The following is a 19,635-nucleotide window of genomic DNA, read 5'->3' as shown; positions in this document are numbered from 1 at the left end:
AGTGATTGGAACAATTTTCTCTAATAAGAAAAGCCATACTGTCTTCTGTTAGGGGGAGGGACATAGACTTCATAATGACGTACATCTGAAAAGTATCAAAGCCAGAAACATTGTGTGGAGCAAGTTATATATTGAGTCAATTGACCAAAGCTTCTATTTTGCCTGTACATAAATTCATGAAAGTTAATGTAAGATTTGATATGTCCTATCACAAAACATGTCATTGACTCAATAAGTCATTGGTTGATATACCTGCAAGTTTTACTGTGGAAAGCAAAACCAAAACCCAGCTGTTTCAAGACCAAACAAACAGGCACAGTCGTTCTTTTAATCCATTTTCACTGCACATTTTTCTTTAGCAACCAGTAAGCTGCAAAGTAGCTCTATGGAAGCTGCAGTCACAGCTTGGTTGGATTAATAAATGTGCTACACGAACAGACTGCTGATACATAAACTTTGTTAACAACATTTGGAGATGTTGCCACCACATATCAAACCAACACTAGAACACATACCAAAAGATTACTAAAGAAGGCCAATGAAAAAAAGGAGGAGTGTCTTTAAATATTTTTATATATTTACTGTTTTCTAGAATTTTTTACTAGCTTAAAATGATACTAGGCGTATTACAGTACTGTTAACTGCAATTCAATAGTGAATTTATGCCAGACTTACTAGTAGATATATTCCCAGACAAAGCTATAATAGCAACATTTTTTTTAAAGATTAGTTTAGCAACCATGTTTAAAAGGGTAAAAAACAGAAAAAACCCACAAAAAAACACAAGAAAAATGGGTTGATCTTAAATTTCATGACTTTTAGAAATGACTGAGAATAACGATGGTAGTTATTTAGCTTCAAGCGTCAATGAGATATTCTTCTCATGTTAGCCAAAACAGACAATAACTTCATTCAAAACTGGAGAACACAAAAAGGAACCAAAAAGAAAAGCTAGTAAGTAACACTAAAGAAGTTTCCACTATATTGTTTGATTTCATTCATGAATGCTTGAATCCAAATCACATGAGAATTTTCATGTACAACACTATGTTCCTTATCCTTTTAAAATAAATACAGCAGTTTCTAGAAGAACTGAGTGAAGTGTGTGACAGGGAAAGAACAATAACTATAGAATGAGGAAAAAAAACCAACCCTCAGAAGTACATAATGAAAAGACCCACACCCCAAAAAAAACCACTATTTAAACAACTGCAGGAATACCCAAATAGCTTCACAAATCATGATGTAAATTTCTGTCCAAGACTTCTAAAAAGTTATGTATTCTCCAAAAAGGAACTAAAATACCTTCTGATATTTAAGCCTTCGTGAGAAGGTACTTCATTGGTTTTAAAATCTAAAAAAGCCATACAATATTTCTCTTTAGTGTTTTTTTTTTCAGACTGACAAAGTGAGATATACTTCATATTCCACTTTAAAAGGCAGTTTCTGTGACTCACCTCATGCTGCCCAAGACACTCCCTGTTAAAGAGAGAAAAAATGCAGATTTAGAGAACATATATTTCTTCAATAAGGGACTTAAAACAGCTACAGTGCTTTTCACACAAAAATAATGCAATCTATTTTTAAAAGTACAAACTAAGAAAATAATATATCTACGCAGATCAATGCCATCTCTTCTTCAGTAGTTGTTTGGATTGCTGTATTTTATGATGGCAATCCCAAAAAATCAGTGTTTCATGGGCAGATTAATTACAATTGTATATTACTAACTTTTATTTTAGAAAATTTATTTAGAAAGCCACCTGAATTGCTTCTAAATAGCTTTTCCTTTGGCTCTACTAATATATAATTTCATATTTTTCAGACATTTCAGAGAACTATCTAGTCTACTCTTATAATTCTACCCCTTTTAGAATGGTCTACCATTCCTAGGAAAGAAAAACTGCCCACTGATCAGAATTATGAGGGTATTAAATGAAATGGTGACTCATTCAAACACTGATCTCCTAAAAATTAAATTAATCTTTTCTCAATTTATTTTGAAAAGTATCTTTCTATTTTTGTCTCTGATTTCATATCTGCCATCTCCTTCCCAAGTACTACTTTGATTTCTCCACTGAAATCTTATAAGGGAGAGTAATTATTAACTGTAAATCAGTTCCTAAAAATTTCTAGAACAGTATTTAAAAAAATAAAAGTATCACTGATAACTTCTCTAACACAAAGCAACTACCCAATCACTACAGATGGTGTCTAGGACAGCAGGATATCAGCAAGAGCAACCATTCTTTCACTTAGTAAAATGAGAAGCAGATGTTGCACAGGAGCTTTTTCTTCACTCTACACAGTTCATTTATCTTACATCCAAGACAATCCTCCTATAACCAGTTCATTTGGTTTCTAGGAGCCCTGCATTCCATTGCAGCATGCTTCTGTTCCACTGCAAGGGGAAACTGCTTAACTAGCCTGATTGCCTTCTGCCTTGTAACCACTAAATCCATGGATGAGAGATTCCCCCCAGCAACTTTGCATCCACGTTGAGATGTAGTGGTGTCAGATGAACTACTAGATGCATAAAAAACTCGCAGCATCAAAGGGTAGCAGCTCACTGTTTGTATCCTACATGGACACCAGTTACAGGTGGAATTCTTCAGCCTGGAACCTGTCTTGTGGGTGGTTTGCTTGTTTGTTTGTTTGTTCCACAGTAACTTGGAAAAGATAAAAAGCACCAATTTTGCAGACAACGCTAAAGGACAGTCAGTACATTCGAGGGCAGGGATGGCATTCAGAAGGATCTAGACAGACTGGAGGAATAGGTGGAGAGGAAATTCATTAAATGCAGAGACAACAGAAGTCTTTCACCTGGGCCTGACTAAACACTGCAGGCTGGGGACTGAAGACTGGGGACATAATAGTCTTTCAGCATACAGGGGAAGCTACAGAGAAGATTGAGCCATGCTCCCTACTGAGGTTCATAGCAGGGAGGTGAGACACAACAATCATACTCTTAAAAAAAAAGGAAGGTTCTGACTAGATATACAGTGGAGGAAAATAAATTAAAAAAAATATCAGTATAAGTATAAACAAGGACAGCAGGGAGTTGTCCAGAGAGGCTGCAGAATCCATGTACACAGAGGTTTTCAAGGTCTATCTGGACAAAGCTGGAGCAAATTGGTCAGAATTCAGCGTTGATCTGCCTGGAGCAGGAGGCTGGACTAGATGACCCCACCCCAAGATACCTCCCAGCCTCAGCAGTTCTACCAAATTAATAGAGCAAATAATTTTCCAGAAATTCCCTTTTAACTGTTTACAGAAACAAACACTGAATATATTAAACCCAAAATCTCTGACTGCTCATGTTCAACAATACCAAAATATTAGAAAACACAACAAAAAGTATTGCAAAACCTCAGTGAAGGATGGAATCCCCACTAACATCTATCCATACAGACCAGGATTATTTAAGCTACTCTCCATTATCATATTTGTTCAAATGCCACCATTCTAGCAATGATTCTAAAAGCCCTGCCAATGATCTAAGAACGTCAGGTATTTTGCTTTGTGGCAACACATTACTTTATATCTATGGTTTTGTTTACTATTATTTTGTTAATTCAGGAAATTTCTCTCATACCACTTTAAAAAGAAAAAAAATAACTTTACAGTTGCAAGGATCAATCAAGAGAATTAGGATATTCCAGAATTAACATGATCTAATTCTAATAGAATCTTAATTTACCCCAAGCACTATGAAATGTAATGATGCTTCCTCTAGTTAGAAAATTAAGTACAACTTTTCCAGTATGGTTTTCTTCTCACTTAGCAGACTTACCTCCTCTGGGGAGGAGCCTTCAGACTAAAAGAGGTGATTTTGTGGTTGGAATTTAGAGGAACTAGAAGATGTGCCCTACCTAAGTTATGATGTTACACAACCTGCACAAGTCGGTTTCTACAGTCATCTACCCAAACACTGAAACCAGGCTGTTCACAACTACACATTTTTCACCTCTGGGAGTCTTGGCTGTGAACTTTGAGTCCAAGTATCAGAGGTACTCAGCGGTCATAGTTTTGAACAGAAGTACAACCTATTATAGTACAATCCTTGACAAATTAAGTTCTAAACATATCTACATAGGCAGATAAATGTTTTTGGTTTTTTTTTTTAGCAACTTCCTCTGTCTACTTCTCACTTCATAAAATGAGGACATAATCTTCCCTCATTAAGGGGGGATATTTAAAAAACAAATAAGCACTAATGACTGTGAAGTATGCAGGCTTTTAAACAGTAAGAGACTACAACACAAAAACAGACCAAAACCCCCAGTATTTTTCACATAAATGTTGAATTGAGTCCTTATTCCCCAATGCAAACACAAGTTCTATCAAACTGAAAACAAATGATGAAAAAAATCATCACCAGATCTTCCCTTATATCCTCAGCATCATCATGGATAGAGCTGATTCAGCTCTACTCAAGGAGCAGAACCTCCTGGACAAGTTAAAAATAGAAAGGAGACAAGCAGATGGGATGAAGGGCATCCACCTGTCAATCATCAGCATACAATAACGGAACAACTGAGAAAAAAAATAGCAATTAATTACACAGAAAATTGCAATCCCATAAACCAAAAAAGGTAGAAACTATACAGAAAAAGCTGTATGTCACTGAAGACTATCAAATTACAATGTCTGTCTTTGCAGTTTTCATATTTTTCTTTTAAGGCAGCATTGCAAACAACATATATTAGAAGCAACCAATCTTTACTATCAAGTCCTTTCATGCAGTGAGCAAACAGTGCAGAAATATCTATTAGACAATCACCAATGCTCGCAGTTTTATGAGAATGGTGTTCACATAGGCTCATTGCATCTGAAGAGGAAAATATGTTTAATTTCATGTTGATCTCTACAAAAGTATAAAAAGAAAAAAAAAATCTCTTTCCATGCCAAAATTTTCTTTTATTTGTTTTCTTTTTTAATACTTACACTGGTATAGGAACCTCACAGGGAGGACATGGCAATGCAGTTTGAATAAAAGCTGGCTCAGATGGCTGTTCCCAAGGACCTGCAGACTGATGCTGAGAGCAAAAAGCAACACTAGCTGAATAGAAAACACAGACAGAGCTATCTGCTTGACCATAAATAAACTTATCATCTAAACAGATCCCAGTTATAACAAACCCACTTTCTAGTAACTAGTTTTTTACTAATGAAAATCTCAACATTTCATAAAAAAAAAAACAAAAAACACCAAAACAATTCTAATTATTTAATAGAGGCAAAAATATAAAAAGTATTTCAGTTACTAACCAAGTGAAATTTTCATGACATGCATGTGTCATATTTAAAGATGCCAAACAATTTCTCACTTCTAACTTGCGCTAATTTTGATGGTTTAGTAACTATCAAGGTTATTTATTTTTTTGTTCCTATTTATTTATTTACTCTAAGCTGCAGAAGCCTCCAGCATAAGATTAAGGTCAAATAACTGTTGTGGTTGAGACGGACAAACGACATAGACCAAGTTCTTCCAGGATGAACGTAGTAGATTCCATTTATTGCCACAAGTGCATTTTTATATAGTTTTGCCAATTCATGTGTCTCTTCACTATTGGTTACAAGTTACAGCAGTAACACCTCATTGGTTATTTTTGCTATCATCAATGTTACTCTTTTACTTCCTTCTCTCTCACAGGTACATCCTTATCTTCGGATACTCCTTTACTCCCATCTTTCTCATGGCTAGGCCTTCATATCTTCAAGGCTAACTTCTGTTCCCATGCCCTCTGTCAGGGAATCCATGGACCCACTGTAGTCCCCCACAAACAGCTATTGATAACTCTTCAGAACACAACACACCATTTTTCACTATTTACTTACTGAGCCAGTTTGCTTCACAAGTGCTTCATCATGGCAGGAAACAGGGCACAAATGACCACATGTTAATGTTTTCTGGCAGGACTGACGACACGGAGGACATCGACCAAAGTGACAGTAGTGTTTCTCCTGCGTAGGGTGGTGACAGGTAGGCAGTCGACTGAAGTAAAATCCAAAAATGAATCAATATGACAGCAAGAAATATGAAGTTACAGTCACTGAACAGTTACGCTCAAAATACAAATAATTGAGATGAACAAGTTATTTTTTTTAACTGAGTTTGCCTCTCACCTTCAGCGGTTGTGAATATTACAGTAAAATTATACTGGAGTTCTAAATTAAATTAAATCAAATCAAAGTTGGTTTTGCATATTCGAACAGCTATTTCAATCCTGATTCTACTCTGTACTGAGCAATCTTGCTACACCCCAGCAGAAACTATTCTCCTTTTTCCTTTTGCTAGTCAAGTTTTCTAGGTAAACTGCCTCATGGAGGTACTTCAAAATGTACCAGAGATGACTTGAAGAACGGAGTGGGGCTATAGAATTAGAAGTGCTCAGCAGGACAGAACCTCCCCCCTGACAGCAGCAAGTTGCTCATGAAACTACAGTATCAAAGGGGCATCTGATAGGAAGGATTATTGTGAATCTCCATCTGCATAGTCAAGAATACAGAAAACTGAGAAGTAATATCCACAATCATATTAAAGAAGTATTTTTTGCCTTTTAAAGTGATGTTTGACTACTTCCTTTAAGGACACCTCAAACTCCGCTGAAGAACTAGAAGCACAGGTGCTTTCTATACTGACCTGCAGAGCTGTTTGCATCTCGGGGGTTTGATGGTGCGCTCTCTGCCACAGGGCACTTTAATAACGGTTTTCCCACAATGACATTTCACATCTACGGTCTCTGGACATGGATTGCAACTACCTAAAAACAAATATGTTAACAATATGATAATCTGAATAAGCTACCGATTATAAAAACTGGTAACTAATGTAACTCTGAATACGCACATGGTCTAATTGTCCTGTTCTGTTTGACCTAAATAATAGCTGGCTGTTATTTTTTCATTTCTGCTTAGTTTCAAATGCCTCTTGGGAAAGAGAATTTCACCAGTCTTAAAGAAATAATCTTAATTATTGTACAGTTGTTAACTGGTATTAAGTTAGAAACAATTCCCCTCTCACATTTTAAAAAGAACTCAGCATAATTAAACCCCAGCCATTTGGATCACACAATAATTAAATAGCTGCTATTTGCATTTCAGTCTTACATGCATATGAAGATGTATCATCTTTTGTTTATATTCAAAAGTTAGAAAAGAGACACTGAAAAACTAGTACAATAAAGTTTGACAGATTTTGTACGGTATTAAAGAAGTGTTCATCCTTTCTGTATAATTACTGCTTTCTTGAAAAGATCCTCCTCATTTCTAAAGTTACTCATGCTACTAACCTGATACATTAAAAAAAAAGAGATATGTACAATACCTTCTGTTTTAATTTCAGGCTCTACCACACTATTTATTCATCAAGTGCCAACTGCTAAGTTTTATTATTAACTAATTAACTACAAGAATATGCATCTTCTAAAAAAAACCCCACAGATGTAGATGTTGGATTTTGGCTTACTAATCATGTTGCATTCTGAAACTTTAAAGAAAGCAAAGCTTTGATAGCGTTATTGACAGCACAACTTTTTAAGATTCTGACTATTTAGCAGGATCTGGGAAGCAATACTTCAAGAAGTGGATCTCTCAATGACAAAAGGCTGCTGAATTAAAAAGGATGAAGTCCACAGTGCTTATATTCCAAAGTAAATTAAATTATATTATCAGCACACATAAACAGCTACTGCTACAAAATAAACTGAAGGTCTAAATCTATGCTGCCCACAATGGTTAATTCGTGTACAACTTATTTAAATATTCTGTTAAAGAAAACCGCCTACGTTCTCAAAAAGATGGAAGAACAGAGATCTCGCATAAGCCTGAAGTTAAGGTGAGAACACAGCATTCTCAAATCAAGTGTTATAATGCACTACTGTAAGAAACAAAACACTTCTGTTCCTTTGCAAAACATTCTAAATTTCAGCAAGCATATTAAAATACTTAAGAAAACAAAATATGTAAAAATCAAACCACAAACAGAACTGATTAAGTTACATGTTTTCAGGGACCCTGGCTAAAGGTCAAGTGCTTACTATCAGCAACCGCTAATAACTCTGACATCAGGTACCTTCTAAAGGACCTGATCTGGCAAGTTATTTTCTAGGAGGCATACTATTTCCTTTAAAATCAGTGGTCACTGACATCTGGCAGCTCACAGCAAAACTAACCTGACCTGGTATTACATATTGAAGATAAAATAATTAATTATAAGTTTCAGGAGCTATTAAAACATTGGTGTATAAGGAGAAACATATGAATATAAATATTTTGAAATAAAAATAATTGCCTTTACTAGGAATATTTAAAAACATTTTGACAAGATATTACAAATTATATTACACTGCAATTTGTTAAAGCACAAATTATTTTATTTTCTGAATTTATCATCTGATACCTTAGTTATTAGCTTCATTAGATGCCTAAATTCTGACAAGAGTTAGCACTTAAATATTGATAATTGCACCATTTTGATAAATTACACACACTTTGAAGTGTATCTATTTGTATATATATTTACATCCTCAAAGTTCACTTTTGTTTTCTTACAGGCACTGCTTCACTATTTTTCCATTGCTGTTAGCTATTAGAAGTCATTGCCACTTTTAGCCAGGCTGCAAGATGTAAGCAGTATGAAATATAAACAGCTATTCAATGTAAAAGTTTATCCTATAATACAGCATTAACACCTTAGTTTTCCAATCAGAATTTTATTCTACGATTTAGTTATCAACCAAAATAATGCAGAAAAAATATGTTACCAGTTTTCTTCTGACAGTACAAAAACAAATTAAGTATTTCCAGGATTTTGGAGAGGTACAAGGGTGGGAGAAGAAAGGACGGGGAAGAAGAAAAGGGTCACAGTTAACAAAAAAACCAAACCACTTTTTTGTGGTGACAGATCTAATAGGTTAACCAGGACAACTACCACATTTACCTGTCCTGTCCACTTAAAAATCACTGCCTCAGAAGTAAGATTGGCTGAACAAGTTGTGAATCATTTCCTAAATTGTTGCAATTTATAGCTGAGAATACTAAGAGAAATCACATAGGGTACTCAGCTGTTGTTTCAGCAGGGCAGCAGCTTCTGTGGGGAAAATTGCTGAGGGGGAAGCTGCCTTTTTAAGTCATTTCAATTTAATCCCCTACCAAGCAAATGTCAAAGCAATCAGCCAGGATAAAAGCTGCCAGGTAATTGGCCATTTTCAGCATCTTTTTAACCAAGGTCACTGGATGCAGAAGTAAACTTTCTTGTTATCCTTCATGTAGTCAGTAGTAAGTGCGTCTCTTCTCTTTTACCAGTAAGGTACCAATATACATTCAAATTCCATATTTTTTTAAAAGCTTTTATTTTAAGCGCACTTATATCACACATTGTGTTCTAGGATATTTTAAAACCATCCAGACTCAACCAGCATAGTCTTTTCTATACATAACTGGACTTTGCCATAGTCAGTGAACAGAATTGTTTGGGGAAAGAAAGTCAGGCTATGTATTTTGAATTCAGGAGCTGGAAAGAGGACAGAGCATTTTCAGAGGAATAATACTAAGCAAAATTACCAGGTAAAAACTCGGTTTGTCATTATGTGAATCCTTAAGCTCTAACCACCGCTAAAATCCTTTCAAGCACACTGCCCTCACAAAAAGCCCACATGCAACAAGGGAGAGAATTCATTGAGCACCACACAGAGTCATGCAAGCATGAAGTTGGGCAAAAATAAACAATAGTGCATCACTATGGGGATCCTTCACCTGTTCTTACCTCTGTGGCAGCCTGAAGGACATTTGTGATTTCTGCAGCCCAGAGTCCGCCCACAGACTTGATCGCAAGGTGGACAGTTTCCAGGACAGCACTATCAAAAAATATATACCTTATGTAACTGAAAACTTTTCTGGTATAAGTTTGCCCTCTTCTACTATCTAATTTTTTCAGTAGTACTCTAAAAATTTTCATGCAATTTATTCCAATATCCTCAAATTTATGCCAGGTATAAAAAGGAGGCCATCTGTAAAGTTGTTTTTAAAAATTAAGTTATAAAATAACATGAAACCACATTTGAAAACATCATTTTAACACACTAAAAAGGCAGAGGGCTTCCAAAAAGCATAACAGTATTTTTAAAAGTTCAGATTCTTACAATATTTTAATCCAAAATAATTTCAGAAGATTACACGCAGGATATCCAACAGTTCGCCCCATTACTCTGCAACTTCTTTGCTTTCATGCTGCATTGTCCCTGGCACAAAAATGTTGCTAACCACCTTTTTTTTTTTTTTTTAAAAACACTTTAAAAAACATCAACAACAAACAAAAAACAAACAAACAACAAAAACCCCCACAACAAACACCCCACCTTTTTAGTAGAGGTCAGATAACTTTAGGATCAGTTATCTACTTTCTGTTCTTAGATAAAGTAGTAATGTGGAAGAACTGAAACACAACACATCACCATCACATTGGTGTATGCCAGGTCAGGAGAGATCCTCATTTTTAACTTAAAAGGTACTCTCTTTCCAAACTGTATCAGGAAGGATGGCAATTTTTTAGCATAAATTAAAGATGCCAAGATTGCATTTCCTTGTTTTACCATCTTTTCACATAAAGTAAATTAACTGTAATAATTATACTCAAAAGTACTTAAGAATAAAACTGTATTTTTCATGCCTCTTTGCAATAAGAAGTCCAACTTTTGTGATGTCGTAATTCACATATAGCAGGCAACTGTCAGGTCTTTTTGCATCAATAAACTGAAAAGATAGGTCTGAGCTATCAATCATTCCTTTGACTTGAAATGAGAAGGGAAACAAAACTCAGTTTCCCAATTGTCAGACTACAGTTCACTACAGTTTACAGGCATGCGTATTAGAAGGTGGGCTGGAATGCTGCATTGTCAAAAATGAGAGTTTGTCCCTCACAGAGTTAAGAGAGATTCCCAGCTCTTCCTACAACGTAAGGAAATACATGGATTTAACTACTTCAAAATGCAAAAACATCAGTAACTACTCAATTATCTGAAAGCAAAACTGCCTTTTGGAACTGGAAAGTTGTCAGTTTTTAAGGCCACTGAGGCCTTCTTGATGACATGCAGTTCAGAGAATTCTGGTACACTGTAAACTAATTTGAAAGATGTTGAAGAAAACTCCACTTTCTATACAATAACATGAAGTGAACAACAGATTGATGTGACATATGTAAAATATTATATCTAAATAAGAATGTTATCTAAACAATACATTTAAGAAAGATAATCTCTGGACACTTACCTTTCTCCTACATTGGTGCTTCTGGCAATCACGAATTTTAGTACACTTTGTTTCACACAGATATGGCTTATGACATGGCAGGCGCTTAGTGTGCTTTCCACAGCGACACTGTTTTTCAACTTCCTGAGCAGCAAGATACGGGGAAAAATAGCAGGGTATTTTTAATTAAAAAAAAAAAGTGGAAAATAAAATGTTTTACTATTAGCTGTAAAGAAAAGTTTGTGGGAGAGCACATTACAAGGCTCTATTCACAACAGGAAGTATCTCACGTGCTAGAGCAGATCACCTATCTGTGCAATAACTATTAATACTTGAGGAACTTGTGCTGGTATTGCAGACACTGTGCTCTGAATGGCACTTCACTGTAGCCTTGGTCTCACCAAAAACGAAGGCACTTCAAGGGAACCACTCAAGCGCGTAGTGTAACTTGTCAAGCATAAATGCAAACCAAATAAATCAAAAAAGTACCTCTCCTGCACAGTGAACTAGATTCATCCATCATGTACAAAGGTAATTAAGAAACAGGTGAGCAGGTTTATCTGACCTTTGTCCCAGCTATCATGTGCTAATTACTTTCACCATAGACTCTGTAGCCAAATCTGGTTCAGAAAGACACAACTGAGAGCAAGCAGAGCAACAGCTTTATAGGCCAGACCACACAAGCTCTATAGATAGAGCAGAGCAAAATATTATTTTCTTACTGACAAGGAAATAATGTTATGTTACAGCATCTTCCACTTTGCTAATGAAGAAATAGTGTAATAAGACAAAGCACCAAGGAAGCTAGAAGTGCTGCAGAAAAATTGTCTTTTAGGGCACAATTAATTAAAAAAGTAAAAAAACCCAAGCCAATCCATATTGTTATAAAACCCTCATCCATGCCTTATAATGCTCAACTATTAATTCAGAATTGTGTTATTATGGGATGGGGGAGAAACAGGGAAAAAATATGTTGCTTTTAATGAACAGAAAGTAATAGATTTTGTGATAGATATGATGGCATTTTCCTTAGAAGACTTGCACTGTTCCAGGCACACAGTGTTTAAAAACCTTAACACAATGTGAACTTGCTACAGTAACACTAACCTGTCTGCATATTTCACAAGGACCTCGATGACAGCGCTGTGAACATTTATGGATGCCACATTCCAGAACTTTGTCACAACTATCGCCACATGTGGGCACATCTTCTGTACAAGGCAGTGTAAACTCTAGATGAAGAGAAGTACAAGCAAACATGTAGAAGAAAAGCCAAAATATTTTGAAAAAAAATGCACGGGGTAATACAAGTTCAAATTCCAATTTTCTAATTTTTTTTAAAAGCTTCTCTAGAATTACTCTCTTATTCACATCGCAAATTAAACCCCTGGTACTAAATAAAGCTTTGAAAGAATTAAGCAAAAACATTAAGATGTCAGAGTTCACTGTAAGAACTTCTTATGGATCCTGCCCTGCAGAATTAACCTAAACTACTGACTGTCAAAGAGTGGATAACTTTTTAAAAATTTATCTTAAAAAGAAATAAATAAATTAAAGGAGCTTACTTGATTTTCCACATGGACAGGACCTTTTCCCAGAACGAGGACAGTCTCCACAGGGACCAGCATGACAAACTTGTTCACATGTGTGATTACCACAACGCAAAGGTTTCCCACACACCTGGAAAACTCAGAGAAACCAAGAGAATGCAATGTAATGGAACTTCATACCAAGACAAAGCAACTCAAGGGGAAAAACTCAAGGCGAATTTAACTTTTTCTGAATTTTGTTAACAAATCTTATATTTGCCAAGTTCACCAAATAAAACTGCTCACGCCTACAGTGATTCTGACTGGAAGACCACTGTATACTGAGGAGTTAGTGGTCTACCTAACAGTGAACCTGAGTAGTCCCAGCCTGCGCTGTGCTGCACGTACAGCTTGGCCTTCAGGCCTGTGTTGTGCCACACATATCCCATGGCCACGATAAACTTATTGTAGCAGAAGAGATTAGAGGCAGCTCCCACTTGGTACCAGTGATTATTCCACCTGCATGTCCTTGCCTTTATCTAACAGTGCAGCAAGAAGTTCTCATCCGAACATCCTTCTTGTCTGACAGTAGAAATGATGAACAGAGTTGCTTTCTTGAAACAAAAATCCTACAATAGCTTCAATGACCAAAATGGGGTAACCCTTTTTACAGATGGGGGGTCTGCACTGCATGCTGCATGTGGATCAGAAACTGCATGCTGCACAGCTCAGAGCTCCCAGCATCTAACAGGCCATACTATTATTTAGATTATACTCTCCTTCTCTATAGTGTAGCTAAAATAAATTGCATTTTAATTGTTACTTTACAGAGGCTGAGCACCTTTCTTAGCGAGATCATAATGACCAAGTACCTCCTGGTACAACCTGTCCCCCGAAATTATTGTTACTTTTTACAGTCTGTTAAGCCATAGCCTTGGTCCAAAGAATGACCTGCAAATATACTTCAAAGAATGAATCACACAGCTTTCATTCTTTTACAGTCACTATAAGTAAATCTCATTAAATTCTTAGCTACTAAGCTGTGGTTTCATGCTTAGTTTTTGAAGGTAGCAGCTGAAATTTCAACCTCGAGTGCAAGAAAACCGAATACACAAGGTCAAATTAACTGCTAGCTTAACCCTTGCACAACTCCAGAACAGTGACATTTTAACTACTGGCAGAAATTAACCAAGCCATGAAGTAGATCCATTCTCAAACACTGCTGCTCACATTTTTGACTGCTTTTTCAAAACCTAAAAAATAAAATTATTTCCTTACTGAATGAGTTTTTCCAACCCTTAATACACTGAGTAATCAAATTTTATAAAGATGGGAAATAATCTAAAAAGGTCAGCTTCAACATACCTGATCACACTGCCACTGAGGACTTGCACAAAATCTTTCTGCTGTCTGTCTTCCACAGATGCACCGTTGTTTACTGACTCGAGGACAAGGCTGACAATCTCCTGTGTGTAATTGCGAAGTGACATTGAGAGCAGGAAATGCAAATGATGTATCTTAACAATTAAAACAACTACTCCTATGAAGTTTAAGAAGGTGGGTCTGTCTACCTGCATGACAGGCATTCTCACAAGTGTGTTGTCCACACAGCAACATTCGTCCGCACGGCAGGCGACACGACCATTCCTTGGCACTGCACCTCCGGGGCACAGGTTGGGCCTTCTTACAGTGACAGGTTGTTGTGATCATCTTTGGGCAAGGTGGACAAGGTCCTAAGCAAGGGAAAAAGAACATGTTGCAAATGGCCATTTGGCAAATGCAGCCTTGGCCACACCTGGTTTATTCTGAAAACTTTACAGCTACAAAAATACAGGTCACATAACCAAGAGATGCAACAGATTTACCTGGATGACAAAGCAGCAAACATTTATGACCACAAGGAGGTTTGAATTCCCTCTCACATATCTGACCACAGGAGTGAGGTATCAGCCATGGGTCCAGTGTTGGATTTTCCACTTTTCCACAGTAACAGTAATACCTACTGGGAGTTTCAGACCGTTTGTATTCAAACCTACATTTTGGACTACAACAGGAGAAAAAGGCAGTGAAAAGACAAGCAATTTTTTCTTTTTAACAGTTTTTATTATTTCAGTTTCCTAAGATTGTTACCAGGCTACCAATTAACATTTTGACAACGACCGCAACCAACAACAACATAAATAAAGGTCTTGCTATATGTCGGATTTTTCAATACATTCATTAGAATGTCTAAGCAATTGTCCTATCACTGAAATATTTTGTAAGAATATACACCAAAAAAAAAAAAAAAAAAATCAGTGTAGCAAGCATACAGAACAATTATTATGTAATACCAAAGGAATGTATGCAGCAAAGCATTAACCTATTTAAACAGAACCAACCAAAAAAATAGATGAAAAACCAGGTTATTACAAGTAGCAATTTATAAACTATGTAAAACAAAATTTAGCTATGCTATTAAAACTACGCATAATATTGAAAATTTTATCTAAAAGATTTTAGATTGTACCAGTTCAGCATCTTAAATATTATAAGATGCACACCTTTATTTATTTTCTTTGATGGTGTCAGATATTTAAAAATGCATTATTCCTAAAGGTAGACATGCACCAAAGGTCTCAAACTTGTTAGTGCCACAGGCCCTAAAGGTTTGGGTGCTAGCTACGGACGAGGGAGGCAACACAAGGAAGAAGAAAATAAGCAGCTCCCATTCATGGCTACACTAGGAAAAGACAACAGACAAGGAACACCTCCTCAGAGAACAATGGAGGCTTTGAAAGACCTACATACTAATTTTTAATCAAACAAAACGTCAATTTGCCCCCATGTAATACATTACAGGCCATAAACATGTTCTCCATAGTGACTGCACCTTTTTATCATGTGCTGAAATGTTAAATAAAATACTATTCACCTTGAAATTTTTTGTTATAAACATTATTCCCAAACACAAAACTAGTTAATAGTAGAAAAGGCACTATCAACTTGAGACGCTGTGAGCCACCAATTTTATACCTTGTTTCCTAAGCAAACCTGCTCTCTGAGATCCCAGTTAATTGACCCTTTGAATCCATCACGCACTTTCAACCAAATTTGACAGAGAAGTGTCTCTCAAAGATATTACTACAAGTTTCCACATAAAAGTAGGTGAGCAAACAAAGCCCAGAGGAAACATGTACAGGGAAACTCTGATTGAACTTTCAGACAGCTTCATTATTCATGCAGCCACAATATTACCTTCTTTTTACAATCTCCTGTAAAACTGCAATACTGGCTTTAACACTTGAGTTATACCAAAACCAAAAAACAAACAAACAAAAAACCAAACCCCATAAATCTTGCTATTTTAGAACTGTTTTATTTAAATTTATTTCATGGTGCCAATTTTGAAAGTGACAAATATGTAAAGCCATTCAGTAATAAACATTAGAAGCTGAAACATCTGATAGATAAGTTACCTTCTCAGAGGTTGAAAGAAATTTGACACAGTAGGTTTTTAATCCCACTGTGAAATATTCCTGAATCATGTTAATGAAAACTTTAAAAAAATTCAGAAACACAATAGAAAAGTCAGTCTCCTAAACTTTTTTGTGTGTGTGCATGTCATTTACAAGCACCATTCCTTTCTAAAGTAACTCCAATTTGCATGTGTTTCGCAATAAAAGTATATTTTGTAAATGTACCATGAAGAGCTCACCATGGCCAGGGATAATCTTTCTTTCCAAAATCATCATCTGTCAAAGGAGAAGAGACAAGGAAAAGGCTGTCCTTGGCCCACTTTTGGATACACACCAAGTGAAATATACAGAAGCATCCACAACAGCTCCAGACCTAAAGAGCAGATATAAGTGCCAAGTGCTTTATATCAGGTTTCCTTCTGTTTCCATTTATGAACATCCATAATATCTAAAGACATACAAACTTGCTATTTTTCCATTTAAAAATGAGTTTCCAAAGATAGATTATATCTATTGTTAGATTAATAAAGGCAGTTTTATTGTTATAGATTCATACCTAGAATGTTTTTTCCTGGTGCTGTGGGAAGTTTTTCCAAAGGCTTACGGAGCCCAAAATACTCCCATAATCATAGAAATGTTGATATAAACACACTGTTGGAGGTCACATAGCACAACCTTGTGCCCAAAGCAGGACTATTGCCAATTAGCTCAGTTCAGTCACGGCTTTGCCTAGCAAAGTTGGAAAATCCTGAAGGATGGGGACTTCACAACCATCCTGGACAACCTGCTCCAAGTGTCATACTACCTTCCCAGTACCCAATCTACACGTCCCAATTTGTGCCACTGCCACCTGTCACCACAAAGACGACTTTAGCCACCTACACAGTTCCAAGCAGACAGGGGCTGCAATCGTATCATCCCTTAGCCTGCTCTCTGCTGGACTAACCAAGCCCAGCTTTCCCACCACCTCTCTGCCTGTCCTGTACTCTAGGTCTCTAGACATCTTGGCAGTAAAAGTACTAAAAAGACTTTTCTCCCTTTCAAAATTTCGCATTTACATACAATGCTAGGAAGAAAAATATTTTTATTAAAAGTGTAGCTTTCAACATAGTGTCTTTTCTTCAAAGAGCAAGAGAGGTATAAAATGGAACAGAATTAAAAGCAAATGTGTGGAAGATTAAGTTGATTTTGCCAATAAACTGTCCCCATCACTAAATTTCTATGTTCTTGTTCCCTGTACTTCTTTGTCAGTTCTGGAGTGAAATCACAAATTTTCACTTAGAGTATCAGCCTGCTGCTGAAAAGCAATTTAAAAAACAGAAATGCAGTTTTATGACTCTGGTACTTTCCACATACTGATGTCTTAAATTGTAGGCTTAGAATTACTATAACAATTTGGTAAGAGAAATGCAGCAGAAAATAAAAGTTTTCGTTTCTTTATTTTTCTAATAACTTAGGACATTGTTATAAAATTATACTGTGAAAACAAGGAGATTTTCCCCATTAACTTATGGAGGACAAAGCCAATGACCTAAGTTTCTAAAAGTATAATAAATAACTTCCCAAAACTAAAGCTAAACAGGAGATATTAAGTAAACAAACAGACTTTGCTGAAACTTACAAGATAACTAACAAACCATTGAGTTATAAAGACACCTTCCAAGTTACCAAATCATTTCACTTCTGCTGAGATTAACTCTATCAAGAGACACAGAACTTTAAAAATCAAGCTAAACATACATGTTAAGGTCTGAAAAAATATAGAATAAATATGTTAAGAATTAATACAAAATATATTGCATTTCTTTCTAAAAGAAGAGTTAATGACTACAGTTTCATTAGATACTTATAATCCATATACATCCAACATAACAAGTTAAAGATTTTCTGTATCTTTTTCTTTTAACATTCAGCTGCAAAAATGTTTTTGATTTAAGTAACTGTAACAGAAACAGTATTGGGCTTGTCAACATCAAAGGGAAGTTGAAACATAACAATGAAAGCAAAAAAGATTTGTCCTGAAATCTCTCCCATGAAAAAAGTACCTATATGAAGTAAGACAATCTACCCAGACATGTCACTCTTCTCTTTCACCTGATCAGCCTTTGGAGTAGCAAAGTTTATCTTGGCCCCCTTGCTATAACTCTAACAAGAATACTTCCTAATTTCCTAGTATTTCTTGCATTTGTGCTTGCTATGACATAGTTTATTCAATAAGTCACTGCAAGTATTGGCCTTCCCGCACTTCTTTTTTTCCATCTGCTACCATCTGAAATTTAAAAATAACTATTTGATATTACAATAATAAACACATGTCAAAAAATACATATTCTGATTATAAGTTACATAAGTATAAGCACTTATTTCTTCAATTGCTTGAAAAACCCGAAGATATCAAATGGTGCATTAAGAATTGTAACATTTTAAAACTATCAATCCCAATAATTATATTAGTAATATAATTAAACACAAGTTATTCAGGCAGTTATATACACTTTATTCTCAAAACCTACTGTAAAATACTTACAGCTTGGTTTCTTTTAACTGAAGCAATGCAGATGAGACATGTCATAGCCCCTGACTGAAAAGCTTCATTCATGTACTGTCTTGTACGTTCCAGTTCACTTGCATCTCCATCTTTAACGTATAAAGATTTTAAAAACAATCAGTAACGTTTGATCTGCTATTCTGTACATCTTAAGACTACTGTAAAAGTATATATACTTTTTTTCTCTGTACAAATGCCAGTCAAATATTATGACAAAACCACATTATTAGAAGTACTTCAGACAGTTTCCAAACTGCACCATTGATTCTGCATAAGAGGCAAGAAATATTGCCAGTGTGCATTGCTGGGAACAAGTATTTTTAACACAAGACATCAGAATAAAGGGCTTTCCCTCCAATTATGGAACAAATCTAATACACAGCCAGTAATACAGCATTGTTTATGCTTTCATACCAAAATAAAAATAAATAAATGAAAAAAAGTTACCAGTTTGACTGGTGTAAATGTTAAATGTTTTGACCAAAATCTTTCCTTGTTTTTCTTCAGCATCTTCATCATCATCTTCAGACGAGGAGCTAAATTGGTCTTCAACTAGCTTTTTTGCAGCAGCCTGATTAGCCTTCTTAATTTCATCAAATTTCTTCTGTGAAGTTAATTCTATTAAGAGAGCAGATTAATAATTATTAATAGTGTAAGTCAATCATAACCACATTAAGTTTTACATACTTTCAACTGTCCTTTTCTTTAAAGAGCTTGGTGATTTTATATTTTTAAGGGCAGTAAGTTGCTACATTTTCAACACCACACAAGAAAAGATAAATTGTGTTTTCTTCTTTACTAAGTATTATCAATAAAATCCACAGCAAGAATTATCATCTGTTAATTACTG

General features: G+C 35.6%; 1 protein-coding gene across 1 annotated transcript in view; it reads right to left on the bottom strand.

Moving 5' to 3' along the window:
- NFXL1 (nuclear transcription factor, X-box binding like 1) overlaps positions 1-19,635 on the bottom strand; it is a 50,435-nt gene that overhangs the window by 29,479 nt on the left and 1,321 nt on the right. Inside the window, exons 2-15 of the mRNA XM_082050333.1 lie at positions 19,233-19,403; positions 18,765-18,874; positions 16,477-16,610; positions 14,645-14,823; positions 14,351-14,512; positions 14,145-14,245; positions 12,816-12,930; positions 12,358-12,482; positions 11,272-11,394; positions 9,770-9,860; positions 6,647-6,767; positions 5,842-5,998; positions 4,948-5,039; positions 1,458-1,479 (exon numbers count right to left, since the gene is read on the bottom strand). Coding sequence (XP_081906459.1) covers positions 1,458-1,479; positions 4,948-5,039; positions 5,842-5,998; positions 6,647-6,767; positions 9,770-9,860; positions 11,272-11,394; positions 12,358-12,482; positions 12,816-12,930; positions 14,145-14,245; positions 14,351-14,512; positions 14,645-14,823; positions 16,477-16,610; positions 18,765-18,874; positions 19,233-19,403 — 1,703 coding nt within the window. The remainder of the gene's footprint in view (positions 1-1,457; positions 1,480-4,947; positions 5,040-5,841; positions 5,999-6,646; positions 6,768-9,769; positions 9,861-11,271; positions 11,395-12,357; positions 12,483-12,815; positions 12,931-14,144; positions 14,246-14,350; positions 14,513-14,644; positions 14,824-16,476; positions 16,611-18,764; positions 18,875-19,232; positions 19,404-19,635) is intronic.

This window comes from Streptopelia decaocto (genome assembly GCF_964273445.1).
Source record: "Streptopelia decaocto genome assembly, chromosome: 4".
Lineage (NCBI taxonomy): Eukaryota > Metazoa > Chordata > Aves > Columbiformes > Columbidae > Streptopelia > Streptopelia decaocto.
This window is presented reverse-complemented; position numbering and strand designations above follow the sequence as displayed.